The sequence below is a fragment of the Vanrija pseudolonga genome, chromosome 2 (assembly GCF_020906515.1).
Source record: "Vanrija pseudolonga chromosome 2, complete sequence".
In the NCBI taxonomy this organism is placed as follows: domain Eukaryota; kingdom Fungi; phylum Basidiomycota; class Tremellomycetes; order Trichosporonales; family Trichosporonaceae; genus Vanrija; species Vanrija pseudolonga.
Genome location: NC_085850.1, coordinates 1,806,660 through 1,834,055, shown reverse-complemented (window position 1 = coordinate 1,834,055; position 27,396 = coordinate 1,806,660). Strand labels below are relative to the sequence as shown.

The 27,396-nt window shown below is 62.2% G+C and overlaps 11 protein-coding genes across 11 annotated transcripts; 6 read left to right on the top strand and 5 right to left on the bottom strand.

The window, feature by feature from the left end:
• The first annotated feature begins 289 nt into the window (after positions 1 to 289).
• rpl8 (60S ribosomal protein L8) lies at positions 290 to 1,852 on the top strand. Its single transcript, XM_062768982.1, has 2 exons — positions 290 to 973; positions 1,039 to 1,852. The coding sequence occupies exons 1-2, from the start codon at positions 778 to 780 to the stop codon at positions 1,722 to 1,724; spliced, it is 882 nt and encodes a 293-aa protein (XP_062624966.1). The 5' UTR covers positions 290 to 777; the 3' UTR covers positions 1,725 to 1,852.
• A 1,712-nt stretch (positions 1,853 to 3,564) lies between these two features.
• LOC62_02G002471 (uncharacterized protein) lies at positions 3,565 to 4,537 on the top strand. The gene is made up of 4 exons (XM_062768981.1): positions 3,565 to 3,835; positions 3,881 to 3,975; positions 4,014 to 4,304; positions 4,340 to 4,537. The coding sequence occupies exons 1-4, from the start codon at positions 3,583 to 3,585 to the stop codon at positions 4,382 to 4,384; spliced, it is 684 nt and encodes a 227-aa protein (XP_062624965.1). The 5' UTR covers positions 3,565 to 3,582; the 3' UTR covers positions 4,385 to 4,537.
• A 1,221-nt stretch (positions 4,538 to 5,758) lies between these two features.
• On the top strand, positions 5,759 to 7,046 carry LOC62_02G002470 (uncharacterized protein; the record flags this gene model as incomplete). The annotated part of the gene is made up of 3 exons (XM_062768980.1): positions 5,759 to 5,915; positions 5,970 to 6,061; positions 6,252 to 7,046. Exons 1-3 carry the CDS (start codon positions 5,852 to 5,854, stop codon positions 7,044 to 7,046), a joined length of 951 nt encoding a protein of 316 aa, XP_062624964.1. The 5' UTR covers positions 5,759 to 5,851.
• A 439-nt stretch (positions 7,047 to 7,485) lies between these two features.
• On the bottom strand, positions 7,486 to 9,436 carry ITP1_0 (Itaconate transport protein; the record flags this gene model as incomplete). Its single annotated transcript, XM_062768979.1, has 8 exons — positions 7,486 to 7,735; positions 7,776 to 8,156; positions 8,203 to 8,271; positions 8,308 to 8,405; positions 8,446 to 8,596; positions 8,651 to 9,032; positions 9,084 to 9,180; positions 9,227 to 9,436. The coding sequence occupies 8 exons, from the start codon at positions 9,434 to 9,436 to the stop codon at positions 7,486 to 7,488; spliced, it is 1,638 nt and encodes a 545-aa protein (XP_062624963.1).
• Positions 9,437 to 10,155: 719 nt separating this feature from the next.
• On the bottom strand, positions 10,156 to 11,792 carry MMM1 (Maintenance of mitochondrial morphology protein 1; the record flags this gene model as incomplete). Its single annotated transcript, XM_062768978.1, has 4 exons — positions 11,524 to 11,792; positions 11,208 to 11,441; positions 10,817 to 11,168; positions 10,156 to 10,772 (listed from the first exon to the last, which is right to left on the bottom strand). Exons 1-4 carry the CDS (start codon positions 11,707 to 11,709, stop codon positions 10,156 to 10,158), a joined length of 1,389 nt encoding a protein of 462 aa, XP_062624962.1. The 5' UTR covers positions 11,710 to 11,792.
• Positions 11,793 to 12,235: 443 nt separating this feature from the next.
• On the bottom strand, positions 12,236 to 15,056 carry LOC62_02G002467 (uncharacterized protein; the record flags this gene model as incomplete). Its single annotated transcript, XM_062768977.1, has 2 exons — positions 14,901 to 15,056; positions 12,236 to 14,581 (listed from the first exon to the last, which is right to left on the bottom strand). The coding sequence occupies exon 2, from the start codon at positions 14,573 to 14,575 to the stop codon at positions 12,236 to 12,238; it is 2,340 nt and encodes a 779-aa protein (XP_062624961.1). The 5' UTR covers positions 14,576 to 14,581; positions 14,901 to 15,056.
• Positions 15,057 to 17,181: 2,125 nt separating this feature from the next.
• Positions 17,182 to 17,604, top strand: LOC62_02G002466 (uncharacterized protein; the record flags this gene model as incomplete). Its single annotated transcript, XM_062768976.1, has 1 exon — positions 17,182 to 17,604. The coding sequence occupies one exon, from the start codon at positions 17,182 to 17,184 to the stop codon at positions 17,602 to 17,604; it is 423 nt and encodes a 140-aa protein (XP_062624960.1).
• A 54-nt stretch (positions 17,605 to 17,658) lies between these two features.
• On the bottom strand, positions 17,659 to 18,309 carry pdxH_0 (Pyridoxine/pyridoxamine 5'-phosphate oxidase; the record flags this gene model as incomplete). The annotated part of the gene is made up of 1 exon (XM_062768975.1): positions 17,659 to 18,309. The coding sequence occupies one exon, from the start codon at positions 18,307 to 18,309 to the stop codon at positions 17,659 to 17,661; it is 651 nt and encodes a 216-aa protein (XP_062624959.1).
• Positions 18,310 to 18,534: 225 nt separating this feature from the next.
• SPBC1271.03c (putative FCP1 y domain-containing protein) lies at positions 18,535 to 21,849 on the top strand (the record flags this gene model as incomplete). Its single annotated transcript, XM_062768974.1, has 2 exons — positions 18,535 to 19,682; positions 19,721 to 21,849. Exons 1-2 carry the CDS (start codon positions 18,605 to 18,607, stop codon positions 21,847 to 21,849), a joined length of 3,207 nt encoding a protein of 1,068 aa, XP_062624958.1. The 5' UTR covers positions 18,535 to 18,604.
• A 51-nt stretch (positions 21,850 to 21,900) lies between these two features.
• On the bottom strand, positions 21,901 to 22,607 carry LOC62_02G002463 (uncharacterized protein). The gene is made up of 2 exons (XM_062768973.1): positions 22,316 to 22,607; positions 21,901 to 22,253 (listed from the first exon to the last, which is right to left on the bottom strand). Exons 1-2 carry the CDS (start codon positions 22,583 to 22,585, stop codon positions 21,960 to 21,962), a joined length of 564 nt encoding a protein of 187 aa, XP_062624957.1. The 5' UTR covers positions 22,586 to 22,607; the 3' UTR covers positions 21,901 to 21,959.
• A 194-nt stretch (positions 22,608 to 22,801) lies between these two features.
• Ercc4 (DNA repair endonuclease XPF) lies at positions 22,802 to 26,649 on the top strand (the record flags this gene model as incomplete). Its single annotated transcript, XM_062768972.1, has 15 exons — positions 22,802 to 22,930; positions 22,967 to 23,020; positions 23,075 to 23,307; positions 23,354 to 23,524; positions 23,561 to 23,714; positions 23,752 to 23,903; positions 23,945 to 24,594; positions 24,633 to 24,972; positions 25,009 to 25,101; positions 25,138 to 25,462; positions 25,501 to 25,638; positions 25,678 to 25,803; positions 25,839 to 26,011; positions 26,050 to 26,134; positions 26,184 to 26,649. 15 exons carry the CDS (start codon positions 22,802 to 22,804, stop codon positions 26,631 to 26,633), a joined length of 3,273 nt encoding a protein of 1,090 aa, XP_062624956.1. The 3' UTR covers positions 26,634 to 26,649.
• Between the last annotated feature and the right edge of the window lie 747 nt (positions 26,650 to 27,396).

Sequence of the window (27,396 nt, the reverse complement as noted above, 5' to 3'; positions counted from 1 at the left end):
CGCTGAAGGTGCAAATGTCGGCGAGCAGCCAGGCAGTGGCAGCGGGCAGGCGCAGGGACAGGCTGGGTGCTACAGGCAGGCTCACACACCACACGCAGGGGCAAAGATCCTCCTGGCTGGGAGATTTGCTCCCGTTCACCAGCTGAAACGGAATCAAACCGACGTTTGACTGTCGGCGTTAGCCATCATGTTACATCCGACAGTCAAAACTTGCTCGGATCCGACGCCCAGCTTGGAGACTTGCTTAGGCGCCTGCCTGCTCGCCCGCCAAGTTTAAGCCCATCCTCCCCACCACTTCGTCTTCCTCATCCATCAAAAGTCACTCGACACTCATCCAAAATGGTGCGCATCTACCGCTAAGTACCAGGCTCCCGGTGGGGCATCACATCGCCTCGGAGCACGCTTAAGTCGTCGCATGAACGGCAAGCCGCCGAGACCAACTCGTTCGCTCTCGTGCGACGAGAAAACGGTACGATGAGAAGAAGCAGCGGCGGTACAGTTTGATCGAGGCTTGCCTCGTCGAACAACCAAGGTGCTGACCGCCTCTCTCTATGGCTATGCCTTCAGGTGCTCTTGCGAGCGAGTCACCCACTCGTGATGACCTTGAGCACGGAGCTCTGGCCCACTTTTGTGTCCTCGGACCGGTGCCATCTTCCGACGCCGACACCGTAAAAGAACCCTCTGCGGTCTTGTCCTGGGAGTAGCCAGGTTGGACAGTCGAGCTGCCAAAGATTGTCTCGACGACCTCGGTCTAGAGTATTCTTTTAGAGCGACGTGATGCCCTGTAGTACCTCTTTATTGAAGGGAACCGGGCTGGCGTTCGTCTCAATGACCCCCTTTTTAACACTTTCACAGCCCAAGGCCGCTACCACCAAGTCCAAGAAGCCCGCTGCTGCCCCCTACGGCACCAAGGTCGCCAAGAAGGCCGCGCAGAACCCTCTCTTCGAGAAGCGCACCCGCACCTTCGGCATTGGTAAGTTTTCTTGAGCACCCAGTGCCACCCACCACATACGGAGCCGAAACTGACTCGAACCCCAGGTGGTGACCTCCCCCCCAAGCAGGACCTTACTCGCTTCGTCAAGTGGCCCGAGTACGTCCGCCTCCAGCGCCAGAAGGTCATCCTTCACCAGCGCCTGAAGGTCCCCCCCGCCATCGCCCAGTTCTCGCACACCCTTGACAAGAACACCGCCACCCAGCTCTTCCAGCTCCTCAACAAGTACAAGCCCGAGTCGAAGCAGGAGAAGAAGGCCCGTCTCCTCGCCGAGGCCGAGGCCAAGTCCAAGGGTGACGCCACCACCAAGGACTCGAAGAAGCCCCTCTTCGTCAAGTACGGCCTCAACCACGTTGTCGCCCTTGTCGAGGCCAAGAAGGCTCAGCTCGTTGTCATTGCCGACGACGTTGACCCCATTGAGCTCGTTGTCTTCCTCCCCGCTCTCTGCCGCAAGATGGGTGTCCCCTACGTTATCGTCAAGGGCAAGTCCCGTCTTGGTCTTGTTGTCAACAAGAAGACCTCGGCCGTCGCCGCCATCACCGAGGTCCGCTCGGAGGACGCTCAGGCCCTCGCCACCCTTGTCTCGGCCGCCAAGGCCAACTACCTCGACAAGGCCGACGAGTTCCGTCGCCACTGGGGCGGTGGTATCCGTGGCAACAAGTCGGTTGCCAAGCTCCGCAAGCGCGCTAAGGCTTCGGGCCAGGACGCCAAGAAGATCGACATCTCGCTCTAAGCGGGTAGTTGTTCATCTTTCGGTTTCAGAGGCATTTGTTTCGTCGTATGACGGTCTGTATAGGCAATGTATGATTTAGCTCATGCCTCCTACTCTCTCATACATTTGGTGCATGGTCATTTGCATGGCGGGGAAGCGGAGCATTAGAATAGTTCAGGACTGACATTGCGGCGACTTATGGAAGGGATTTGGTGGACCGCGTGCAACCACGGACCCTCGTGGCCGAAGAGTATCGTCCATACCTACCCTCCTTATTGTGAACCGTTCCTCTGCCTGCCGCACCGCACTGCACTATCACTCATGACCATATGCATGACCTATTATAGTACAAGGTCCTCTCGTCCACATGCACTTGCTGCTGCTGAGACTTGTCCCCCATACGGCGTGCCGGCGCAGACATGTATCGGTTGGGCACGCATCCTACTGCTGCTATCTTGTTGATCACACGCCGCCGCCCATACCTGCAGACTTGTCAGCACGCGCGCACTCGTTAGCCTCCGATGGCCACAGCGCGCCGCGGACACTCACCAGCAACGCCGACGACGTCGCGAATCTTGGCGGCCTCGGTCGCGCTCAAGCGTCCCTTCATAGCGACGAGGAACGTGTCGAGGACGTAGTCTGCGTCGTCGCGCGACGCAAACTCTGTCTGGGCGAGCGCGTGCAGCTTCTGCCAGAAGTCGGGGTTGGCAATGGCGGCGTGGAACGCGGCCGTGCTGAGCGCGGGGGAGGGCTGCTCGCTCTGCTGGTACTCGGGCACGTCGGTGGGGTTGGCGCCTGGCGAGTCAGTCGTGATGGTGAGCTGGGGCAGGTCGTGGGCGACAGCTGCTGCGCGAACTGCAGGCGCAGCGGCAGGCGGCGGCGTGGGCTCCTTCGCGACCTTGGCGCCCGGCTTGGCCATGAGCGTGAGGACCGCGCCGTCGGCCAGGTCGTACTCCTTCAGCAGCTTGGCGTCGGCCAGCACCTTGCCCTTGAGGAGCAGGCGCTGCGCGTCGGCAGGTGGCGCGCCAGGGGCCGCAGCGACGCGCGCCTTGAGGTCGGTGACCGAGTCGGAGGGGTGCGCGGAGATGCTCAGCATGAGGGGCGGGCGGGCCGACTTGACCGTCAGCGTGATGGGTGCGTCTGGGGAGTGGGTTAGCACCTAGTCACCATGCACAGCTAGCTACCCACCCTGCACTGCACCCTCCTCCTCGGCATAGTCTGGCGGCACGACAACCGGCACATTGATCGCGGGCACCCTGCGCGGCCGCCTGTCCAGGGGAGACGAGTAGTCGGGCGGGTATTCGACCTTGCGCGAGGCCAGCGACTCGAGGTAGCGCTTGGCAAAGGCCTTCTCCTCGGCGATCCGTTCTCCAGACAGTGGGGTATCCATGGTGTGCGGGTGTGTGCAAGTGAGAAGGGCGGCGATGCATGTCGCTTGTCTGTCCTCGGTTGCGCGTTGCGGTGTCGTCGACGACGGGGTGACGGTCCACACCACGTGGTAATCTGGGGGACTTGGGCGGTTCGGCGGTTTTGGTGCCGCTCAAACGTCATAGGGTGAGTGGGGTGGTGGGATTGAACAAGTTCAGGCCAAGGTACAGGAAACGCTCAAGTACGTGGCAAACCAAGTCAAGCTAAGTAGATCTATCCATCTAGGATAGTACACATGTACCTCAACCAGTGGCTCTCCGAGTTTTGAGTTCTTCAGAGGTGTATCTGGGGTGTAGTAGCTTGCCATTCACCGAGGCCCAAACTCCCACCTTGTCGCCCAAGTGCCACACTCGAGTTTGACCCCGTCCGAACCTGTCGCACTGCTCGAACCGGAGAAACCGGTGACTATCTCGGACTGTTCAACTGGCCAACACACCACGCCACAACTTCAATGGGTGCCTCATCATCAAAAGCAGCACGCAGCCTGCCAACCAAGACGCCCAGCGCAGTGCACCCGCTGCCAGCGGCGACCCGCGTTCCTCCTCCTCCGCCCGTGTCGGAGGCCGTCGAACAGGCCGTCCCTCCACCTTCCTCCTCCACCCGGCCCGTCGATGCCGCACCCCAAGAGGACTTTGTGTACGGCGGCTTGAGGGAGCGGCCCGGGGGATCGCCCGGCCCATCCTTCAGCGGCGAGAAGGACGATGGTGAGCCCTGTCGTCTCAACGTGTGAGCCGAGCTCACCCTCCCAGCCATCCTCAAGGATGCCATGGACCCGCAGTTCTTGGCCAACCTATCGAGGCTAGGCCCTGTCGCTGTGCCCCAAGTCAGCCGTCTCGTCCGCACAGTACGTTACCTGATTGTTGAGCTCTTGCTGATCTGTAGCCCCCGAGGGCGCAGCGAACGTTGAATGCCCGCAAGGACGAGTACACCCGACCAACGGTCACTCCTCCGCCTGGAACTCTTACCGCGGCGATGCTCACCTCATTGTTGGACGAGCTCAAGGTGTTGCCACCCGGTGCCGACCCGTCAAGAGTGTACCGCCAGTATGGGCTTACCGCCGAGCAGCTCGCACCAGTCCGCCGCTGGGTCAACAGCCCCAGTGTTGGAGACGAGGAGCTCCTGGACGTCAGGGACGGAGGCAACATGCAGGTCGAGCAGACCGTGGAGTTGAAGGTGGGTTGCGAACCTGTGTGTGAGCTGACCTCCAGGCGGTGTGGGTGACGCCGCAGGATAAGGGAGCTAGCAGCCCATAGTGTGGACGACGGTAGGGGGTGAGGAGCTTACCTGCGAGGCTAATTCGCGCCTGGGCGCTGATGTCACTCTACTCATGACACAAGGGGTGTGGGCGTGGGACTGTGGAGCCGAAGCGACGGCGAGGCGACGGTGGGACACACGCTGAGGCACGCAGTCTGCGGTGGGCGAAGTGGGACTCACCGTGCAGGTCAACCCGCGGTCCGACGTTGTCAGACGGGTGAAGTATGGTCTGAGGACCGCCTCTTGTTGCTCGCAGACCTGGAACGGTGGCCATTCTAGTGGAGGTGAGCGCTCGCGGGGGCTCGACGAGGTATGGCCACAGCAGTGGGTGAGGGGCAGTAGCATTGCCTGTGCGGCCTCTCGATTCCCATCCCCTGGTCCCAGGCAGACCTGGAGCGATTGCTGCCGACAGACCGACGCCGAGCCTTGTGTGCGAGCGCCATCGTGCAGGTGTGGGAGAAGACCTCGGTCGGCGCGGGGGTGTCGCATCTCGCCACCCACAGTGCGGGTGGCGAGGGCTACCGGTGCGCGCTCCCGTCACGCAGGCTGGCCGTGTCGCTCGCCACCTCTCGGAGGTCGAGGCGTCACCGCCACTGCAGCATCCTGGCGCGGAGTCGCAGCGACCACGGAGCTCGGGGACCGGTGCGGGGGCTCGGGGTCGGGGGCCTTGAGCGGCGGCCGTGTTGGTCTCGGGCGGAACTCACTCTACTCACGCACGTGCTTGCCGGAGCATGCATGCACGCCTCTGCATCCCAAAGCGTCCTCCGACGCCGTCGGGCATGCAGAAATGCCAATTGTAGAGGAAGATGGACGGTTGTGGACCGTTGCGGCGGTGGTGTCCCAATCCGGAAGGGAAGCGGTAGGAGGGTGGCTGGCTGGAAAATCTGACGGAGGTCGCTGGCGGAGCTCGGCGCTGCGGTGTGCCGCGGGGTGTGTGCGGCGCGGCGGCGGTGGCGAGGTGATGGCGAGGGCATGGTGAGGGCGTGGTGGACAAGGGAGGTGTTGTGACGATGAGAGGAGGAGTGAGGCGGAGTTGGGAGGCGGGGTTGGCTGGGTGAGGCGCCCGCCCAACCCACCACCCAGCGCCGCCAGCGACCCCGCTCGTCACCCACACGACGCCGCAAGGCCGTTCAAGCACTGACAAGCTCATGCACGGGTTCTGGGGGCCAGCGCTGACCAGCAGATATGCATAGCGACGCTGGGGGAGAGGGGTGGGAGGCGAAAACGGGCGGAGATGGCTCAGAGTCCGCCCGACGTCGAGTTCGATCTGCCCCCGCTCGATGGGCATGTCCTCCGTGTTATCTGATGCCGCGGCCACACTGGCGCTGCTCTGCTCGTCATCTCGGTGCTCTTTGTGGCCATCAACACCCAGTCTATGCCTTGCATTACTTTCTGGCTCGTGGTTTGGGCAAACGACCAGCTCGAGCGCTATCCTCCCGATCCGGAAACGGCCTCTACGGTGAGAGATGTATATAATGCAGCCAGTTTTTGCTTCTTGCCCCCCCATCTTCGCCTTCACTGGTCATCTTGGTACGTACCCAGCTAACCCCCCCTCCCCTCCCTTCTTCCTAACTGACGCCTCAGCCACTCGCACTCGCTGCCACAGTCGCTCTCGACCAGCTCACGCACTCACACTTGCCTCGCGCAACGCTCACATCGCCTCGTCTGGTTGTCTGGTAAGTCCCCCGCTCACTCTTCACCCCTCCCCTCCCTCCCTTCTTCGTCACTGACACCTCAGACTTCCGTCACCGACTAGCACGTCACACACCGCGCCTCGTCGCCCCACCGTCACATCCCCCGCTTGTGGTCTTTGGTAAGTTCTTCGCTCACCCCCCTCCCCTCCCTTCTTCTTGACTGACGCCTCAGACATTTGCAGCTGGCCTGCTCGTCTCGACCCTCGTCGCACACACGCTGCCCTCGCGCACCCCCACTACCGTCACACCCTCTCTCACAACCTCCGGCACCATGTCCGCCTCGGCTATCGCCACCATCATCTCGCAGAACCCCGAGTTCGTCACGCGCTGCATCGCTGCCCTTAACACGGCCGAGCACTACCTCTCCCCCCTCTACCGCCCCGACCCCCTTAACGACCGCCACCGCCACTCTCACGACATCCAGGCGATGCACGAGCACGCGGCGGTGCTCAACTCGTTCGTGCAGATGGCCTCGGCCCGCATTCACAAGTTTGCGCTCCAGCAGCAGCTTGACAACATCATCAACGGCACTGTCCGTGCTCGCAGCGTCACCTTCGCCGCCAAGCTTCCGCGCAACAAGGGCATCGCCTCCGAGGAGATGCTCCAGGACCGCCGCGCCCAGTTCGACGCCATCGCTGAGAGGCACGAGAACGACGTCGCCAACGGCCTCGGCCACCGCCTCGTCGACATCCACCTCGAGCGTAACGTCCGCGCTGTCGTCGCCCTCCTCGTCGAGCTGGCTGAGCTCATCGACGCGACCAAGCCCAGCATCGCCCAGCCTGCGCCCCTCGACGAGTGGGTCAACGCTCCGAAGGTGACCGCTCCACTCGTCCCGAAGCGCTACAACCGCCTCACGGACGAGCAGGTCGCCAACTTTGGTGAGCCCAAGGTCCCCCGCTGCGAGCCCCGTGCCCTCCACCGCCAGCCGGCCCACCGCGACCTCCGCACCGCCGCCGCTACCCAGTGAGAGCGCGTCTCCCCGCACTTTGGCTTCGGCCGGACTAGTCACGTCTTTAAACTGCTCCCGACCTGGTCATGTCGTCTTCAATCTGACCCCATCCGCGACTGGCGCGATGAGAGGAGTTCCTGCTTCGGCCGGGCTGCCTCGCCCCCACCTTCTTGCTTGCCCCGCTGGTCGGGTGCCTTGCTCTTTTTGTACTTGGCTCGGTAGTATCGGATGATGCAGTGTGGTTCGGTTCGACTTTGGTTGCACTTTGCACTGGCTCGACTGACTTGGACTTGTGCGACTGACTTGAGCTGGAGCCACTGACCGACTTAGGCTTGCGCGACTCTAACACTTGTCCGATTTCACCGCTGCGAGTGTGGCCTGACTTAACCGCGGCCCTATTAGCAGCACCCCTCGCGTATGTGATCTATAGTATGCATGCAAATGGTGGCCACTCAATCTACTTCTCCTGCACCTCCGCAGCGCCGCCCTCACGCGCGGCCTTCTCTTGGAGCGCCTTGGCCTCGAGCGGGTCGATGCCCAAGAACAGGTTCCAGCGCGAAGGGTGCGTGACGGCGCGCTTGCGGCGCCACTCGCGCCATCTCGGGGCGTACTTTATCACCACGAGCAGGAGGGGCAGGGAGACGAGGCACAGGCCCGAGAGGAGGACGAACGACCATCCGGCGCCGAGGTTCTGGTACATGATTTGGCTGGGGAGTCAGCTGCTGAACGAGGCACAGTCCAACTCACATAACACCCGTGCCGATGGCGCCGAACGCACACCGCACAAAGTTGAGCGACGCCGACGCGGCCGCGCCCTTGCCCGGCATCGTGTCCTGCCCGTAGATCACGGGAATGGCGATGACGGCGACGCCGAGGCCGGGGAAGAAGGAGACGACGAGGAGGGCCGCGAGCGGCGCCTTGACCTGCATGCACCAGCCCATGGCGACGGACGCCGCGATGAAGATGGACATGCCCGGCCAGATGACGCGGATACGCGTGCGCTCAATCTTGAACTCGTGCGGCTTGTGGCGGTAGTCGCCGCCGACGCGCAACGTCTCCTTCTTGTAGTAGTAGTCGACGAGCCTGCCTGCGATGAGGGTGGAGGCTGCGGTGCCGATGCCAGAAGGACTGTGGGGTCAGCGTTGCATCCTATCAGCGGTCTTCCACAACGCACAGGTAGCACAGGCCGATCTGGAGCTCGTTGAGGTGGTACTTTTGTTCCAAGGCCGTGGAGAAGATTCCACTGGGGGGTCAGCTCTGCACGCGATCCCGTGCTTACATGACGCAGTAGAACTCGAGGTACAGCAGGCTGACGACAAAGTAGGTGAGGAAGATCTCGGGGACGAAAAGGATGGTGAATGCAGAGAGGGGCTGGTACTGGGCAGTGTCAGTGTGGCACTCGTAGCGCGCAACTCACCGGCCGGCGCGGAGGGCGGTCGACAATGTCGGGCTCGACGCCGCTCCGGCGCAGCTTCCAGCTGTGGTAAATCTGAATCGGGGATGCGTTGAGCAGCGGCGGGGGGATGGACCCGTCGCCGACGATGGAGCGGAGCGTCTCGGGGAAGAAGCTGGGGGCGTGCGTCAGCGTGAACCACCTCCCCCTCCCTGCTTCGTCCACTTACAACAGGAATGTAATGACAAACGTCCCGCTCGCCGCAGCGAGGAAGTAGAACATTGCGCGCCATCCCCAAGCCTGCGAGAACACGCCGCCGAGCAAGGGGCCGATAGCAGGCCCGATCATGGCGCCGGTCTGGAAGATGGCCTGGAACTTGCCGCGCTCCTTCGGCTCGGCAATGTCCGCGATCGCGCCGCTCCCGATCGCGATGACCGCGCTCCCGCCCGTCGCCTGCAGCGCGCGGAGGAAGAGGAGCAGCCAGTACTTGGTGACGGGCATGAAGCCCAGGCCGAGGTTGGCGCCGATGTAGATGATCATCGTGAGGAGGAAGAGGGGGCGCCGGCCGAAGGAGTCGCTTGCCGAGCCGAAGAAGGACGGCGTGACGGCCTCTGCATAGGTATGGGTCAGTGCCGCTCAACCCAAGACGTGCGCAGACCCACGGAACGCGAGATACACCGTCAACGCGAGCGTGATGTCCTGGTTTGAGCGGTGGAAGTCCTTGGCGATAACGGGGATGGACGGCACAAAGATGTTACTCTGCGCGGCGTGAGCAATGCTCAGTGCGGCGCGCCTCAACACTCACGCTGATGGGCGAGAAGATGCCCCCCACGCCGCCGAGGAGCGCGATGAGCCAGCGCGTCGAGCTCGGGAACGCAGAGTACGGCCTGCCCGACGCGGCGGTCAGCGTGCGCGCGACGTCGGTGAACGCCGGCGCGGGTGCGGCGGGTGCGGGCTCTGCCGCCGCCTGGGTCACGGCCTGCTGCTCGTCGCCATCGGCCTTGTCGGCGGCCATGTCCGCAGCCGTCGTCGTGGGTGATGCTGGCGCCGAGTCGCTGTGCGCCCGGCCGGGGGGATATGGCACGTCGAGGCGGCTTGCCCCGTGCCCCCCAGGTGAAGGCCGTCGGGCATCCGGTGCGGCGCTGACCGCGGCCGCGCTCAAAGCCTGCCCTTCCTCGTCCAGTGCGCTGTCGCCCATGGGAGGGTATGCTTTGCAAGTGGTCGCGCGAGGGGGTGTCACCGTTATGTTGAGGCGACGCGCGTGGTCCTTATACTACTAGCGTGCGGCGAAAAATCACGACGCCGCGGCTGATGTTGTTGTGGTGGTGGTGGGGTATGCTGGTGCCGTGCCGATGGTGCCGGGCGTGCCGATGACCTACTACGTGCGGGCCGGTGGATGCTGTCTCCCGCGCGAGAGGTGTAAGGAGCGTGCTGCTGTTGGTGTTACTACGGCCCGCATGCTGCCCCGCGTGGTGTTAAGTACTCGTCAACCTCGGCGTTGTTGTTGACGCTCAAAGTTACCCACGCACCATCTCGGCCAGCAAAAGTCAAATCTCGGCCATCTGCGACGCCGCCAATGAATGAGGTGTGGTGGGTATCATCCCTGACGTCACCCACGACTCTCCACGCCGCCCCACGCTCGGCCGAGAGAAGTGTCACTCGCCCGATGGCGACAAGCCCATGCACAGCAAGCGCACCAAACGCATACAGCAGCTCTATGCATACATCAGGCTCCTAGTCGTCTGATAGTTGATCAGCTATGGACGACGCCCCCCCGTTCAGGTGGGGCTGCTGGGCCGCGAACCCTCTGTACCGGAATTGTGGCGGGAACTGATGCCCGCTGACGCTCCCAACGCTCGGCGCCGTGACGCCCTGCTGCTGGAAGCGCCGCACCGCCGACGACGCCGATATAGACGGCGCGGGCGCTGACGCAGCGTATGTCGACGACGCCGCTACCGACTTGCCGCCCGCCAGCGACGTCTGGCGCTGCGATCCCAGCGGCCGGCCGAGTGGCACCGGCGCGTGGAGGGGTGAGTCGTCCTCTTCCGGATGGGCTGATGGTGGCCTGTGATCTGACGACTGGGTCGACGCAGTGTCGGCAGCATGCCTGTCGCCGTTGACGCTGGCGCTGTCTCCTGGAGCCAGAGGGACCGATGGCCCGCCGAGCGACCGCGCCATGTTGTCCACCGCCAGAGCGGGGAGGTCCAGAACGCCAATCTCCGGCGATGACTTTGGCGTCTTGGGAGTGATAATGCGGGGGAGGCCGAGGGCAATGTGCTTGGGGTATACGTAGCGGTCCTGGATGGCCTGGCGGAAGCGGTCCACGAGGAGCTGCTCGAGCTTGGGGATATCTGGGTTGTGAGCAGGTGGCCGAAGACCCAGTTTCATCACCTACCCTGAAGCTTCGCCTTGCTGCCCAGCAAACTCGTAGTCTTCAAGTTGAGGTGGAAGTCGGGAAGGAGGCAGATGTGGAGGTGCTGGCGGTCACCCTTGGGGTCGTGGAGAACCACACTCAGCGTGCCGCCAAACGTCTGCAGCTCGACGCCAATAGACACGGGGAGGACGGCGAAGCGCGGGCGGGGGAAGTTGATGACGACCGCCGTCGAGATGGAGAGCGAGACGGTGTCGGCGTAGTCGATGTCAATCTCGGCGCGGACACGGCCCTGGCCATCGGCGGGGCGGATACGAGCGTTGGACAGCAGGGGAAAGCTGCTGCCAAGGCTTACGCCCGTCACCTGGATCGGGTCCTGCGGCGTCAGCTGGGGGTAATCAAGTCATCAGCTCACCAGCCACGACTGCTGCCGGCCGGGGGGGTTGAGCCAGCGCTCGAACTGCTGGCGCGCGCCCTCCTCGCCCGAGGTGGACAGCAGGTCGTTCCGGTACCCCTGGAGCACTTGCGCCAGGAGCACGTTGACCCAGTCGGTCGACTCGGGCGGGTGCGTCGCCATCTCGTAGCCCGTCTTGCTGAGGAGGAGGGACGCGGGCGGGGGCGGCACGGCCGTGTTGGACAGGAGGGATTTCTGGGGCGTGTCAGTGAGAAGCCAGAGGGGGAGGGAGGAGCTCGATGCGACGACCAGATCATCGAGAGCGCGGCGAACCCACCTTGGCGCGCTCGTCCCGCCTCCGCCGCCACCCCTCCGTGTCTTGCGCTTCGAGCGGCGAGAAGATGACATAGCGGATGAAGAGGAGGGCCAGGGCCAGGAAGACGGCCTGCCCGACGAGGAAGCCCTGGGTGAACGTCCATGCCGCTGGCGCCGGGTGCATTGGGAAGATTGCGTAGGTCGACATGGTGCTGATAGTGGGCTATGGGTATGCTGCTACACTGTGTAATCAAGTCTCTTCTATGTGCTCATTGCTGGAGATGATGTGAGATGAGATGGACGAGATGGAGGTTGTTTACGCGTCCCGAATGACAACACAACGAGCCCACACAACCTGACAATCGACCCAGACATGATTCGAAAGAAATGCTCCCGCTCGTAATGGCTTGAACGCCGCATGGTGATACATTAATGTTACGAAAAGCGTACCAACTGTCATGCAATGACCCAAATATGTGTCGGGCTGGATGAGGACAACAGCGTACGCGCAGTGAGCATGCGGGGGTGGGTGTTGAGGTTGCCAGTGTGGGTGTTTGGAAGCAAAGAGGTATGGCGTGAGGTCGGTGAACAGGTGACTTGTCGTGAAAGCAGTGAGAGACCAGAGGATGGTATCGATGGATGGGGTAACGTGTGGAGGGAGAATACTATGGAACAGTCCAGTGATGGGCTCAAGACGCGTGTCCTGAGCTGGTACCACGGTGCAATGACCGCGGCTATGCAACTTGGTTTGAGAGACGGCTCTTGCTGGCCTTGGAGCGCTTGCTCTTGCCCTTGCCGCTACGGCGACGGACGCCCGAGCCCCAGTTGGCAACTACGTCGTGGCCATCCCACTCCTCGCCCTCGAGGATGAGCTGACGAGCAGGTCGGCCCTCCTCCCAGGCTCCAGGAGAATGAATAGCAATGACCGGGGGTTCAACTAAGTGGCGGTTGATGTCGCGAGGCGGGGTGCGGGTGCCATCGCGTCCACCAGACTTGCGGTACGCTGGTGGGAGGGGAGGCACCGGCGGAGGAGGTGCAACTGGGATGAGAAGGGCGGCACGGAGGGACTTGACAGAGCGCTGCTTGCGAGGCTGTCCGGCCCGGTAACCGCCACTACTGCTACTGCCGCCATTGTCATTGGGGCGAGGTGGAGTCTCAGGCTTGTAGAAGAACGACTTGGTGTAGTCAATCTCGACATGCTGGTCCGCGAATGGGTCGCCAAGCTCGCGAACAGTTCCAGTCGAGTCTGTGGAATCGGTCGTCGAATGCTTGGGCTTGTCCGAGTCCGAGTTCCAACCCGCAAAGTGGGAGCCCTGCATCTGCCAATCAAGACGGGGTGTCAGAATCGGAGTGGCCGTGTTGCGGGGAATCTCGTCGTCGACTGCGGCGGTTGGTTCCAGAGCCGGTACCGGTTCCGCCCAGAAGGCAGCTCGTAGTGCTGTCAGAGACTTGCGGGCACGCAAGGCAATCGACGAAAAGTTGCTCTGGATTGGCGCTGCCGGAGCAGGGGGCAGTGGCGGAAGGTCCTCGGCATCGTTGGAAACCGAGTCGCAAATGACAGGCGATCGTCGCTGTAAAGTAGGTGCGGCCACAGCAACGGGCGTGATGCGGAAGGGCGGGCGACGAGAAGAGATGGCAGAACGCTGGCCCGAGGCTCGCCCCAGTGCCGGCGTCGACTGGGCCGCACGAAGCTTGGCGGAGCGTTCAACGACAACGGGCTCGACCACTGCTTGAGGGGCCGGGGGGTCGGAGAGGATCTCGGCCATTGCCTGGGCAATACGCTCACTCGCGATGTCCCTTGGTGGCGAGGGAGGCTCGATCTCAACGATCGGAATCTGTGAACGCACAACGGCTGGCGCTGGGGCCGTAAACACCGGGGCCCTAGGAGGCGGGAACAAGTCGACTTCCTCGTCGGAATCATCGTCGTCGTACTCGACTGTAGCTGCCAGGATGCGCTTGCCAATAGCCGCAGCCTCACGCTCCGCCTGAAGAATCTCATCGGGATCCGCTAACGTCTCGTCATCAAAGGTCGTGGCAGGGGACACCAAGTCGACCATGGGCCGTTCGACCTCGGCGCAAGGGGCGGCAATCGGAGGGCTGGCACTGAGCGTCGAGGAAGACTCGTAGCCATCAAAGTCGTCGACGTCGTACCCGGCGTACATGTCCTCGTCCTCCTGGGCTTCGTAGTCGCTTGGTAACGGGCTGAAACCAAACGCATCGTCGTCGAACATGTTGTCCTCGAACTGCGCAACATTCTCCTCTGGCGGCGAGAACAGGGCGGCGATTGACGGTGGGGGATCGGCAAAGGCGGTCGGGACTCTTGAACGCGGAGCGACTGGCGGTAACTCTTCCTTCTTGGAGAACTGAAGCGTCTCGACGCGCCGGGGCGGTATGTCTTCCTGCTGTGGAGGCGACACTGAATGAGGGAGCCCGAGCTCCCAGTTGGATTTCGTCTTGCGCACAAATTGACCACCTCTTGCTAGTCCGAGCCCGACAGTCGAAGCTTCTAACGAACCCTGGTCGTTTGGCGGGCTCATGGACGCGATACCCTTGCCAACCGTCTGTGCGGCACGGCCAAGCAGGGTGGATGACCACCACGACTGTGCGGCCTCAGGGCTGGCGTCAGCCGCCGGGTCGATATCACGCCTCTTTTCGTTGATAGCGCTGCTTGCATCTTGAAGCACCACGCTGCGTAGTACGCTGCTGCTTGAACGGTAAGGGCCAGGTTTTGTGAGGTGTTGAACTTGCATCGGACCGCGAGGATCTAACCCCATACTCGAGTAGAGGTGGGCTAGCTCGGCGGCCGAGTCTTCGTCAAAATCGTGTTTTAGTCGCCGACGGACCCGCTCATTCTCTGGGGTGAAGACGCGGGTCTCCTTGTACCCAGCTTGCTGTAGGAGGAGTTCGAGCGATGCGAGTTCTGGGAGAGGTTGGACGGGAGGAAGCTGATCTGGTGGTGCCGGAACCTCGTCGTCGATGGAGGACTGGGGTTGGGAAGATGGGCGGGGAGGCCGTGATGGGCCAGAGGCGTTGTGTGATAGGGAAGCTGGGTAGCGTCGTACTGGTGTTGCCATGTTCGACTGTAGAGTGTGAGCTGCGAGTTGCGAGCTGCGTGTTGGTCGTGACTTACCATTGTTACGGTGGGTTGTCACAGTAGGAGGATGGCTGGCTGTTGGCACGTTGGCCACCGCCGTCTCAATGGAGTGCTTAATGAATAATGAAAGATCCGCGCGCGGGCGGAGTGCCGTGGTGGGTGAAGGCGATGGCGACGGTGTGAACAGACGTTGTGTGCAAGGCGGCAGGCAGCAGGCTTTACGCGTGCTGTGAATGTGACAATGCTAGAGAGTGTTGGTGTTAGGGAAGAGCCAAGGGAAGGACAACCAAGGGAAAAGCACGCACAAGTTGTGTGTTTGGGTCGTTCGTTGATGGAGGTTGTAACTGGCGGTGTGGGGTGGGGGGGAGTGATGTACAACTCTACAGGGCACGGCTGTTGCGGCGATGTCGCTGTGAGAGTGAGATGGGTGTGTGCCGAGAGTCGAGAATGTCGAATGACCGAGATGTGTATGCAATGATGCAAGAAAGAGGAGTAGCAGTAGCAGGAGCAAGCAGCTAGGGGGGAGTGCGGGATGTTGGGTGCAAGTCGGAGGGTTTCCCCTGGGTGCATCCAAACACTGGGCACAGGCAGGCTGGGCTGGGCTGGCTGGCTGGCTGGCTGCCAGGAGTTACACTTGCAGGGTTCAAAGTCCAAGTTCGCCAATTACCCCCGCTTACTGGCCAAAGTTCCGAGCGAACACCCAGCCAGGCCGGCCAAATCTCAAAAGTCAGTCACGCTTTCACGCTTGGCTTTTGGGCCGTTATGCGCCGCCGAATGGCTCGTTTGGTGCCTAGAAACACCAAAGTGTCCAGCGGTCAGCGGTCAGCGGCAACCATCCCACCTCTGCCACCTGCACCACTGCAGCCATGCTCAAGCTAACGGTGCCTCGTCGTCGACTTGACCGCACACACCGTTACACTTTTGCTTTGCTGGCTCGTTGCCAACCGAAGAGCCAATCTCAAAACTCTCGGGTCACGGCGACATGACCGCACCGCAGCGTTGGAAACGGATGCTAGATCGGATGCAACAGCCCACCTGCACACTTGGCAGTCACACGACAACTCGACTAGCCAGCGACAAACATGCAAGTACTTACGCACACACAGGCGCAACCCAAGCCACAAAAGCCACCAGCTACGCGTCGAATCCCTTCTTCTGTCAGGGCGACAAACCCATTCATCGTCTTGTTCGGTGAATGACGAAGCGGCGGCGCGCGGCGGTTAGCCCCGGTTCCAAGTGGCCGCTGGGGTGGGTGCAGACTGGCGCAGCATGGCCCAATTGGGACGAGTGGGCCGTTTCACACCTTCAATTCCAAAGTATGCGCGAGTGCACAAGCACTTGTGCACTCGCGCATCGCGCGCCGCCACGATGCACTGACGCTGACCATGGCCACATGACCTGCTCACATGAAGGAATATGATCCACCAGGGAAATTGGAATGCGGCTGATGAGTTCTGCGTGAATGGAAGCTTGTCGCACCACTGGCAACCATGGTGACACGACTACATGGCAGGCCATTCCTGCGAGGCAACTACCACGAGCCAAGTGAGCGCTAGCTTGCAGTGCGTGTCTAGTCTGGGCGGCTGGACACCGCCCCGCAGGCCACTTGGGCCCCCGTGAGGTAAGCTGATGTATAGTGCGCATAGTGCACGCCGGATAATGCACACAACGTCTGCGAGACCAGCGCGGCCGAGGGCCAAGTACGAGATCAATGACCCGCCTGGCTTGCGGTGCCACAGCGATCGCAATGGCGCCGCCACGTAGCAGAGCTACGCCAGCATCCAACGTCAGCTGAGAGCATGCAAGGCTAAATAAAGTCGGAGCACCGCCAACGGGTGGTGCTCACGCGCCGCGACTGCAGGTGCACGCGGCGTTCCTCCCGACAAAACCGCCCAGAGTGCTGGAACTGTGATACGCTCAACAACCTCGCGGATCTCGTCGCCTCGCCAGCGCAGTCCTGCAGCCGGCTGTATCTCCGCACCGCGCCTGCCGCCGTCGCTGGGCACCGACGGCGGATTGGAGTCATGCAGCAGGAAGCAGCAGGCTGCAAGGCCCGAGCCACAAATGGGGCCAGCCAGGCACGGCGCGTTACTGAGCCACGGTGGCACTGTAACTGAGTGCAGTGTGGTCCTGGCACCATGGGGTGGAGCGGCGGGTACTGTTTTAGCAGGCTAGCGTCCATGACGACTGAGAAGCACAGCAAGTTCAGTGCATGAAGTGGGGGTGCGGGTCGACTCTGTGCCAGGACGAGCAGGCGATAAGGCGGTGTGGCGGAATGGCGGTGATAGCGGCATCGTGGACCTTATGCACTTGATGAACGCATCGGCGGGGCCCGGCCGAAATGACAGCAATGTAGACTACTTGCTTGCCCCTCCACGTCGTTTCGAGCTTAAAACAGCGCTCTAGTGCTATAACGTCATGTATCGTCTGCCGCGAGATAGCGCAATCGCTCCGCGGAGTCACCCCTGCGGATCGACATGGACCCATGTGGGACCATGTGGTGCCACCTTGGTGCCATGGGGCCGCGGGTATAAAGCTGCATTCGACACAACAACACGCATTCGCCACCACTCCAATCACCCAACAATGGTCAACAACTTCAGCTTCACCTTCGCCGGCGTGCCCGTGGGCTTCGGGCAGAGCCTGGCCCCGGCCCTCGGCTTCGGCCTGTCCCAGCAGAACCACGACGCGGTGTACGCGCGCCTGCCGGCCCTCGGGGACGGCGTGGCGACTGTGCACGTCGACGAAGGCTCCCGCCCGGTCTACTTCAACGCTGCGAGCGAGTACGTTGGCGCCACGGAGACGACCGGTCCCGCCGCCCGCCCGCGCTCGTACCGTATCCGCGTCGATGACGGGTACATCGTCTCCGCGCTCGCCATCTACCCCGACGGCACCTATGGCTCGACTGTGAAGAAGGCCGACGCGTGGTTTGGTACCACCACCACTGGTATTGCGCTCGGCGAGAAGATTGAGGGTGTAGCTGTTGAGGAGGTGGAGGCCGAGGCGTAACGTGGCGTCTAGAAGTGAAGAACATGCGCCAGATAAATTCCGTAGTATCGTGCTTCATGCCCAGAGCTGCTCGTGCACCCAGCCCGAGTCGGCACGGCGGTACAACAGCCTAAGATGGGTTCTACTGGGCTCTCCCTGCCAGAATTCCACTTCAGAAGGCTGGATCCGCCACACGCTCCAGGAGGGAGCGGGTGTGGCGGGATCGGCGTCGAGCCGGGCCCGGGCAGCAATAATATCCGGCTCGATGCCTTCCGGCCCGACGGTCTGGCTCTGCTTCCCAACAAGAGCAAGGGCTCGAGCTTCAGCTCCGCGCGTGGCAAAGTCCGCCGCGCTCTCCTCGGCGGACGCACGCACCGCCTTGCCCCGGATCCGCACGGCGCGGGCCAAGGGCACCCAGTAGAACGAGAGCGCGGCGTGCGGGTTCGCGGCTAGCTGGCGCCCCTTTGCGCTCTCGGTGCCGGTGGCGATCTCGAACGCTCCGTCGGCGGTCACATCTTTGAGGATGAGGATGCGTGCGTCGGGGTAGCCTTCGGGCGTGACGGTCGACAGTGTGGCGGCGAGAGGTTCGGGCACGTGTGAGGCGATGGCGACCTGCAGCCACTCGAGGAAGAGCGCCTGCGGCGTGTCTGGGGCCGTGGCGAGGTCGAACGGCGGTGCGGTGCCCGTTATTGACGGTATAGCGCGCAGCTGGTCACGCAAACTCATGGTGTGGGCGGTGTCGAGAGTGCTGTGGATCGACTCGAGTCGATGTATCAGCCCATCACTGTACAATCGTCATTGTCGCTCAGGCATGACGCAAAGTGGTCAGTGCGGGTGGAGGGCTGCCACGCGGCATTACGTAACCTCCGCCCGCAGCCGAGTGCTGTGCTTTTGACGCGCTCGGCCTTGAAGTGTGAACTTCAATCGACGAGTCATGTGCGAAGTTGGACTCGGATCTCGCGCGACAGACTGAAGCTCAACTCTCAAGGCTCACATCTTGCCTTTGCCCACTCTCTCCTTCATGCTCCCGACAGGAAACTCCCTGCGGGCAGCAACAGCACTGAGGGCAGCAACCATCGCATCAACCACAACCACCACAGCAACAACACACAACATGACAACACCGACGCCGCCAGTCGCCAGCGACAGCAGCCTTCCCAAAGCACCGGAGGCTGAGAGCGGCGGTGCCGACGGCACGCACGCACCTACTAGCGAGCCAGGCCCTTCCTCCGAGGCCCCGCTCATTCGCGACTCGTGGCGCCCAGGTCCAGCGCCTTCCACACCATCCTGGCGCACGACGCCGCCGGGCTCCCAACCGCCCATCTTGCCCCCCTTCCCACCGACCCACGCGCCCTTTCACAACAGCGCGGCGACCGGCTTCCCCCCACGCCCACCATCAAACGACGGCAACAGGTGCGAGAGAAGAGCCCCATCTGAGCCGTTGTCGGACGACCGCGTGCGCGACCGCTGGTCGCCTTCCTGGCCAGCAGAGCAGGTCCAGGTGCAGTATCGTCACGAGGACCGCACACGGAGCGGCGGACGATTTGCCCCGTCATCCCCGTCCTCGCGTGGTGGGCGCTCACCCGCCCACAACCGCAACTCGCTTGGCCCCCTTTCGCCAGCGCCGACAGGGTCGTTCCGAGGCCTCAACTCTCCTGGCCGCTCCCGCCAGCAGTCGCCAGTCCCCGTCATGCTTCCCCCAACCCCATATGTCGAGCTCTCGCGCGAGGACGTGCAGTTCAGCGAGGAGCCGACCCCCAAGCTGCTTGTACTCGACCTGAACGGCGCATTGGTGTATCGCACCGCGGGTACAGGACCGGCCCGCAAGGCCTACCCTCGGCCTTTCCTTAACTGTTTCCTGCAGTACGTCTTCCTTCCCGAGCCTGAGGGGGGACCACGACCATGGGACGTCTTTGTGTGGTCATCTGCACAGCCACACAACGTGAAGCATATGGTCGAGACGACCTTTGGCGAGCAGTGGATCGAAGGCGTCTGGGAGAAGGAGGACCGCTTGGAGAAGATCGAGCGCGAGCAGCGCGGCGAGGGCCGCCTGATTGGGGTCTGGGCTCGCGACAAGATGGACTTGGGCAACAACTACAGTGAGTGGGCTGGGCGCCGCTCGGCTGACACTGTCAAGATCGAAAGGTGCAAACAACCAAGGACTTGCGCAAGATCCGCGACCACTTTTACAGGGCCCTCAACGACTCTAGATTTGACGAGAACAGCATCGTCTTGCTCGATGACTCACCCCTCAAGGCTGTTTACCAGCCTTGGTCGCAGATCGCTATTCCCGAGTTTGACAAGCCCGAGCACAGAGATTCAAACAAGGCCGCCCAGAATTTGAAGGATCGCGAGGGGGTTCGCCAGCCTCAGCCAGAATCCCCGGATGCCGTCGAGGACGGCGAGAAGGCTCTGCGAAACCTGCAGAGTCGGTCCGCGAGCCCACCAACTGCCTCGGACATCGCCAATGAGCCAGGTCTCGACAACATCCTCCTCGCGGTGATCGGTATCCTGGAAGAGTCGCGGTATGTGCAGAACTTCCCCGCCTGGGTCCGCGCCGGAGGTATCCAATACCCTGGCGAGAATCTTCGAAAGGTCAGCGACGCCGACGTTACCCTCGCGGACCTCCCCTCCCACGAAAGCTTCGAGCACTGGTTCCAGAACAAGTACACGCACAAACTCTGGGTGGAGCGCGGTATCGAGGCCCTTAAGCGCAAGGGTATTGAGGTCGCCCATGGTCTCAACATTGGTGCTGGTGGGGAGGCGGCCGCACTCGGCGAGGGCAACCCAGGACCCGGGCCTCGCGGCGGGCGCCACGGCTCTCCTGAGACGCATCGTGGTCACCCCAGCAGCCCACCTGCGCCTCGTGCCCACAACGCACCAGGTCATGGACATGACGAGGCTAAAGATGGTGGGCACGAGGCGCAGATCGCGTTCAACTTCCTGAAGTCGATGGCTGACGGGAACCGTCGCCTTAATCGCGGCCAACAGAAAGCCCTCCAGCGCGCCCTCACGGTCCTGACAGAGATGGGCTACGGACCAAGCCCTGATACTCCCGCCGACTACTCCATGGAGGGTGACGGCGCCGAACACGGTGGCCTTGGTCTCCAGTGGGACGCAGCCGCAACAAGCACCCCGCCACCACCTCATCCATACCTTCCTTCACCTAATAATCAGTTCAACCACGCACTGCGCCCTTACCGCCCTGATCAGCTTGCTGAGCTGTCACATCCTGCCGATGGCATGGATGTGGAGCCTCAGCCGGCAGCTTTCGACTCGCCACATCAGCACCCGGGACCGTCAACCCATGGAGCAGATGGCGGGGTCCACCCCGACCGTCTTCGGGAACTTGCCCTCAATCCACCGTCGCCGAACGCTCCCGAGGATGTCGTCGACCCCGGTGTCGCTTATGCCGCGGCCCGCAACAAGCGAGGGAGTGACGCGGCCGTCGGTCCCTCAAACGCCACGGCCGGCCCGTCCAAGAAGCCTAAGGTCACGGCTCACGACAAGCCCAAAGCCCGCTCGATGTTCTTCTCGCCCTTTCCGGACAATGATCAAGTGCGGTTCAGCCTGGGGATTGCTCCCTTCTTCCAGACTCATCCAAACTCTGCGGGGACAGTCGACACCCTGCTCGAGGCGGATAGGAGCGACATTCGTTTCCTTCGCCGCCTAGATGACATTGGCCTGGAAATGACAATGGCGCAGGCCGTTGCCGCGGAGCTATTGCTGAAGAAGCTTTTGGCAAGCGACGGTTATGAGCAGGACAAGACGACAGTGATGAATGTCGTGGCCCTGGCGAGGCATCGCCTTGGGCTCGTCGTCGCTCCTCCTGGGCCATCCCTGGACGCCGTGCTCGCCGAGTACCAGGCCTTGGGACTTCAGGACAGGCCGCCGTCGAAGCGGCCTGTCGAGCCCAACGCGCTCACGCGCTCCGGCCGGCGCAGCATGGCCAGGTCCCAGGCAAAGGACGAACCACTGTTCATGAGCTTTGACGATCTGCTCAAGTTCAGCGGTCGTCCGTTGGGGAAGGCCGCGGTCGCCATGCACAAGGCGGCGGTGGCCGCGGCGGCCAACCCCAAGGCGAAGGGCAAGGCGGCTGCAGGCAAGGCCAAGGCCAAGTCGACGGCTAAGGTTGCTGCCAAGGCCGTGCCAAAGCCAAACCCAAAGGCGGCGAAGAAGAAGGGAGGAGGCTACGACACGCGCCAGCAGACCGAGTCGAACACTCTTCCTCTGGCCAACAAGCGGCAGTGGAATGCGGAGTCGTAGATCAGCAGCAGCTAGATGTCTGTTACGTAGATTGTAAATAGATACATTAATGTCTCCTGTACCACGCGTCGGCCGGCAGGCGGCGATGCAACATTCATGTACTGAGGCGTCTACGCCTTCAATGCGTCCGAGACACGCTTCGCCGCGTCCTTCTTGTCGACGAGGGCGCGGGCGTCGCCGAGACGCTCCCACAATCCCTTGATAACGACGCCGGTCACGCTCTTGCTCTTGCGCTGGTCCTCGGGCAACGACGCGACAATCTCGTCAATGATAGCCTGGACGACCTCGGGCGTAGGCGCGACGGGGAGGAACGAGCCGAGGAGGGTGATCTCGGCGTTGAGCGTGGCGTAGTTGTCGGCATGGTCGCCCGGCGTGCCAGGCGCGTACGCCTCGGCGGCTTGTCTCTGCGAGGTCGTCGTCAGCTCTGCCCTCCCTCCTCCTTCCCCCTTCCCCCCTCCACACCCACCCGCTTGTCAATCCCCTTGCGGATAGTAGTAACCACGACCTCGTGGCTCGCGTCCTCGTTGGGCTTGTCCGAGCTCTTGACGTTGTACGTCACGTCGGCGATGATGGCCTTGAGCGCGGACACGGCGCCCTTGTCGCGCGCCTTCATGGCGGCCTTGAGGCCGTCGCGGAGCGCGAGCTCGAGGGGCGCCTTTTCGAGGCGCGCGGGCGTGGTGGAGAAGGTGCGGGTCGCGCGGGGGGCGGCGCGCAGCGCGGCGCGGAGGGACAGCATTGTGTGTGTGTGTGGGTGGTGGGTTTGATGAGAGCTGCTCAACTTCTTTGCCTCGCCCGAAATCTCGTCGATCGGGAGAGGCCGAATCGGCACGGGCGGTATCCACCGTGGGAGAGTCAATCTGTGGTTGACGTCAGTCGGTGCCGACTTCTTGCGATGAACCAAATGAGCCTTTGCCCATCGCCCGCTCGCTCGCTCTTCATCGCCCACAGCATCATGACCTCGAGCGCGCCGGCGCGCCGCCACATCCCCTACCTCTCGTTCCACAAGAGCATCATCCGCGAGATATGCCGCCCGCAAAAGGACCACCTGCTGATCATCGCCAAGGGGCTCGGGCTGCGGCGGGTGGGTCGGATCGTGGGTCGCCGCTGACGACGGTAGATTGTGTGTGCGCTGCTCAAGACATATGACCGGAAGGAGGACCTAGTGATTGTTGTAAGTGCAGACGAAGGGTGGGCATGACTGGCGCGCGCCTGACGCCACGCCCAGATCAACGCCAACCCAGGCGACGAAGCAGGTATCGGCGACGAACTCGGCATCATGGGCGTGCGCGAGCCCGGCTTCCGCATCCTCACGTACGAGATGAGCACAAAGGACCGCGAGGAGATGTACCGCCGCGGCGGGCTATTCAGCGTCACGTCTAAGATCCTCGTGACGGATTTGCTGAAGGGGACGGTGCCGGTGGACCTGATCACGGGGATCGTGGTACTACACGCGGAGACGTAAGTGCGGCGTGGGGGCTATAGGTGTGAGCTCATCACTCCGCAGTGTCCGCGCTGGCAGCTCTGAGGAATTCGCCGTCCGCCTGTACCGCCGCAAGAACCAGAGCGGGTTCTGCAAGGCCTTCTCCGACGAGCCCGAGGTGTTCGCCCACGGCCTCTCGCCCATGAAGGACATGCTAGTCAACCTGAACATGAACGAGGTCATGATCTGGCCGCGGTGAGTGAGAGGCGAGGGAAGGCGCTGATAATAAAGCTACAACGAGGCCGTCAAGACGGCGCTGGCGAGCCGCCAGGCCGACGTCGTGGAGATGTACCAGCCCATGACTGACCTCATGCGGCGGTGCCAGGACGCGATCACCGAGTGCATGGAGGCGATGCTTGTCGAGCTAAAGCGCGACCACTCGCTCGTGGGTTTGCCGTTGTCGTTGCCAGGCTGATGCCCAGAACCTCGACCTCGAAGACCTCACCGTCCGCAACGCCCAGTTCAAGAACTTTGACACGATTGTGTTCATGCGGCTAAGGCCCGTGTGGCACAAGGTCGGGATGAAAACCAAGATTCATGTGCAAGCGCTTGCCGAGTTGCGTGATCTGCAGACGTGGGTATCAGGCGTTGTGCAAGTCACCCGCTAACCGTCAGGTGGCTGCTCGAGTACGATTCGGCAACGTTCGCGGCGTACATTAGCACCCTGCAGCGTCAGCACTTTCGCGCGCAGAAAAAGACGTCCGGCGCAGCGCAGTACCTCCACGACTGGTTCAACGCCAAGGCTGCCGCGCACCTCGTCGAGGCGTCCCAGCTGCGCGTTTCACGACCAAGGATCACGATCGAGGGCACGGCCAGCACGCTTATCCCCGATGGCGAGCGGCATCGCGAGTCCAACACCACGACGAATGGGCAGACTGCCCGCGACGAGCACGAGGAGGATATGGAGGCTGTGCGGGAGCTGGAGGAGCGACGAGATGCGCCGATGGGTGGAATACCCATCACGGAGCAGGACGACGACGAGGTAATGTACGAGTTCGCGACGCAGGTCGAGACCGTCCCACATAACCCCGGGCACCACTCTGCCGCAGATGACGACGACGACGTGCTCCATGAGGCGACAGACGCGCCGCCAGTGTTCCGCCCGCTCGTCTTCTCCCTCGAGACGGACCTCAGCTCGCGCGTAGCAAGCCGGATACGAAAAGGCCACGAGGCGGTGCTGGAGGAGCAGCCGAAATGGGCGCTGCTGGCACGCGTTCTCAAGGAGATAGAGGACACGATTGCGCGCGTGTCAGATTCCCATGCTGGTGGGTGCTTGTAGAGCGTGGCGCAGCTGACCCGCCAGACCAACCCGGCACAAACACGGTCCTCGTCATGACCTCGTCCGACCTCACATGTCTCCAGTTGCGGCAGTACCTCACGACCATGATGCCCACTGACCCGCCGTTCGCGCCTGGTGGGGGCAGGAAGATGATGGAGACGCTGTACCTCAGCAACTGGCAGCACGAGAAGAACGGCCAGCGGCTGTCCAACCCGTCACGGTACACCGACGGCGCGGCGGCTGACCAGGTGGCCGCGCGTAGCGGGCTAGACGAGAAACGTTTTGCCGCTCGAGGGGCACCGAGCTACAAGCGCCGTCGAAAGCGGGCTGGCGCGCCTATCGGCCCGGGACGAAGCAATGAACCGTAAGTGGCAGCAAAGAGTGCTTGCTGACTCTCCAGCTCGGTCAAAGAGGACTTGTTCAAAGAGCTGTCTGCTTTCGAGCCTGGAGAAGACGAGATGGAGGACGTGCAGGTGCAATGGGCGCTGAGCGAGTGAGCTTGAAAGCTGTGCGATGAGCTGACAATCAGGAGCCTGCGGGAGGTTGGAACCTCATCGACAGAACCTATAACGGTAGCGAGCTCTCCCCCTCCTCTTGCTACAGACGCCACATCAAGTTTGTTAGCCCGTGCCGGCGTGATCGAGGAGGACGATCTCAACCCTCGGTGGAAGGAGTGGATGCTCGGACAGGGCATGCTGGAAGACTGGGATACGGATTATGGCCTGCTCGCACCTGAAGACGCGGTCATTATCCGGCCATATGGCGGAGAAGACGACGATATCATGCTGCAGGAGCTGCGGCCGCGCTTTGTCGTCATGTACGAGCCGAACCTCGCGTTCATTCGTCGCCTCGAGGTAAGCTGAACGGATGGGGGAGATTCAGCTGACCCCAGGTATACAAAAACTCGAACCCTGGCCTGCCACTACGAGTTTATCAAATGACATACACCAACTCGTTTGAGGAGGACCGCTTCCTCGCGACGATGGCGCGCGAAGGGGAAGCGTTCAAGAAGCTGATTGAAGACCGAGGAGTGGGTTCTGCGGGGCCTGATCAACACTAACGTCGTCAGGGCATGGTCATCCCGATATACAACAACAATCCCCGTGCGCCGATGCGGGACACGGTTACGCGTGCGCGCACGACGTATTCTACGCGTAATGCTGGCGGCGGCGAGTCGGAGAAGGAGGACGCGAGGGTGCGTTAGCAGTCTCTACGTCATCTAACGCGCAGATCATCGTCGATATCCGAGAACTGGGCGCGTTCCTCCCCTCCCTCATTGACGGCGCCGGCATCCATGTCATCCCTGCGACGCTTACCGTCGGCGACTACATCCTCTCGCCCAAGATGTGTGTCGAACGCAAGGCGCTGCCTGATTTGGAGCAGAGTTTGGCGAACGGGCGATTGTGAGTGATGCGGGCGTGGGTGATTGCTGATGGTACAGGCACACTCAATGCGAAAGTATGAGTGCGCATTATGAGATCTGCATCCTTCTTATCGAGTTTGAGGAGGACAAGTTTGGAATGCGCGTGAGTGTGGCTTCGAGAAGCATGGCCCGAGCTGAGCGCCTTCTCGCAGACAAAAGCCGATGCCGAGCGCGAGGCCTCTGGCCGTCAAAACAGCGAACCCGATAACTGGCAGGACACATTCTACCTGCAGTCCAAGCTTGCCCTTCTTGCGCTCCACTTCCCTCGCCTGCGCATCATTTGGTCGTCGTCGCCGCACGAATCGGTCAAGATCCTGTCCGACCTCAAGCTCAACCACGACGAGCCCGACGAGCTTACAGCCATCCTCAAGGGCACTGCGGGCGATGAACCCGACACTGTGCGCCCGAGCGTCGAGAATGCGGCCGCAGTGGAGATGCTGCGTTCTATTCCGGGCATCTCAGGACACAATGTGCGCCATGTCATGGCCAACGTCGAGACGATCCGCGAGTTTGTGAGCCTGAGCGAGGAGGAGGTGAAGCGTATCCTCGGGGAGGAGAATGGGGCCAAGGCGTTTGCATTTATGCATGGTGACGGGCGGTGAGAGAGGAGTATAGTGGGTAGTTGTTAGTGTATGCATTTGTGCCACTGAGTCCAGTTGTGACTGTCGACTGCAAACGCCACACCAAGTCGAGACACGTATCGAGGCGTCATGGCTACAGTGACGTCAAGGGGTGCCTGGATAAAGGGTTTGCGGGGTGGGGGGTGGGATGGAGGTGGGCAGCGAGCACTGAGCACTGCAGGGGCAGGGACAGCGCTGGCTAGTCCCAGGGCATGTCGTGATTGGGCAGCATGGCCCAGCAGCAGGGATGCACCCGAGGGCTCGGCTCTGCGCCGAGCTGTCTGTCAGGTGATCAGCTGACCCAAACAGGCCGATGGGCGGACCCTGGGGCGTTGTAGCCTCGCCTGTCGCTGCTGCACCTCCCCGCGCTTGGCAATCACAACAATGCCTGGGTCAAGGTTAGTTGGGTAGGGTTTGGCCGCGTCAAAGGAGCGAGGCAGCCGTTGGCACATTGCATTGACAATACCTGGCGACTCCTGACAAAGACACGAGACCCCGCGGGACACCGCGGCGGTGATGGCCTGTGCTGTGCGAGTCGGTGGGATCGGTGGTCGATCGTGCACAGTGGGGTAGGTGAGCAGATGCCTGCAGGATGCATGATGGTCGTCTGTCAGCACGCAGTGATGCACGCCGCCTCCAGGAACGCGCTTCCACTGTCCGACACCCAATTGGAACAGCGATGGTGTGGGGGTGAATGACGGGGGGGGGAGAACAAGGAAAGGGCCTGGACGCTGTAGCCGTTGAT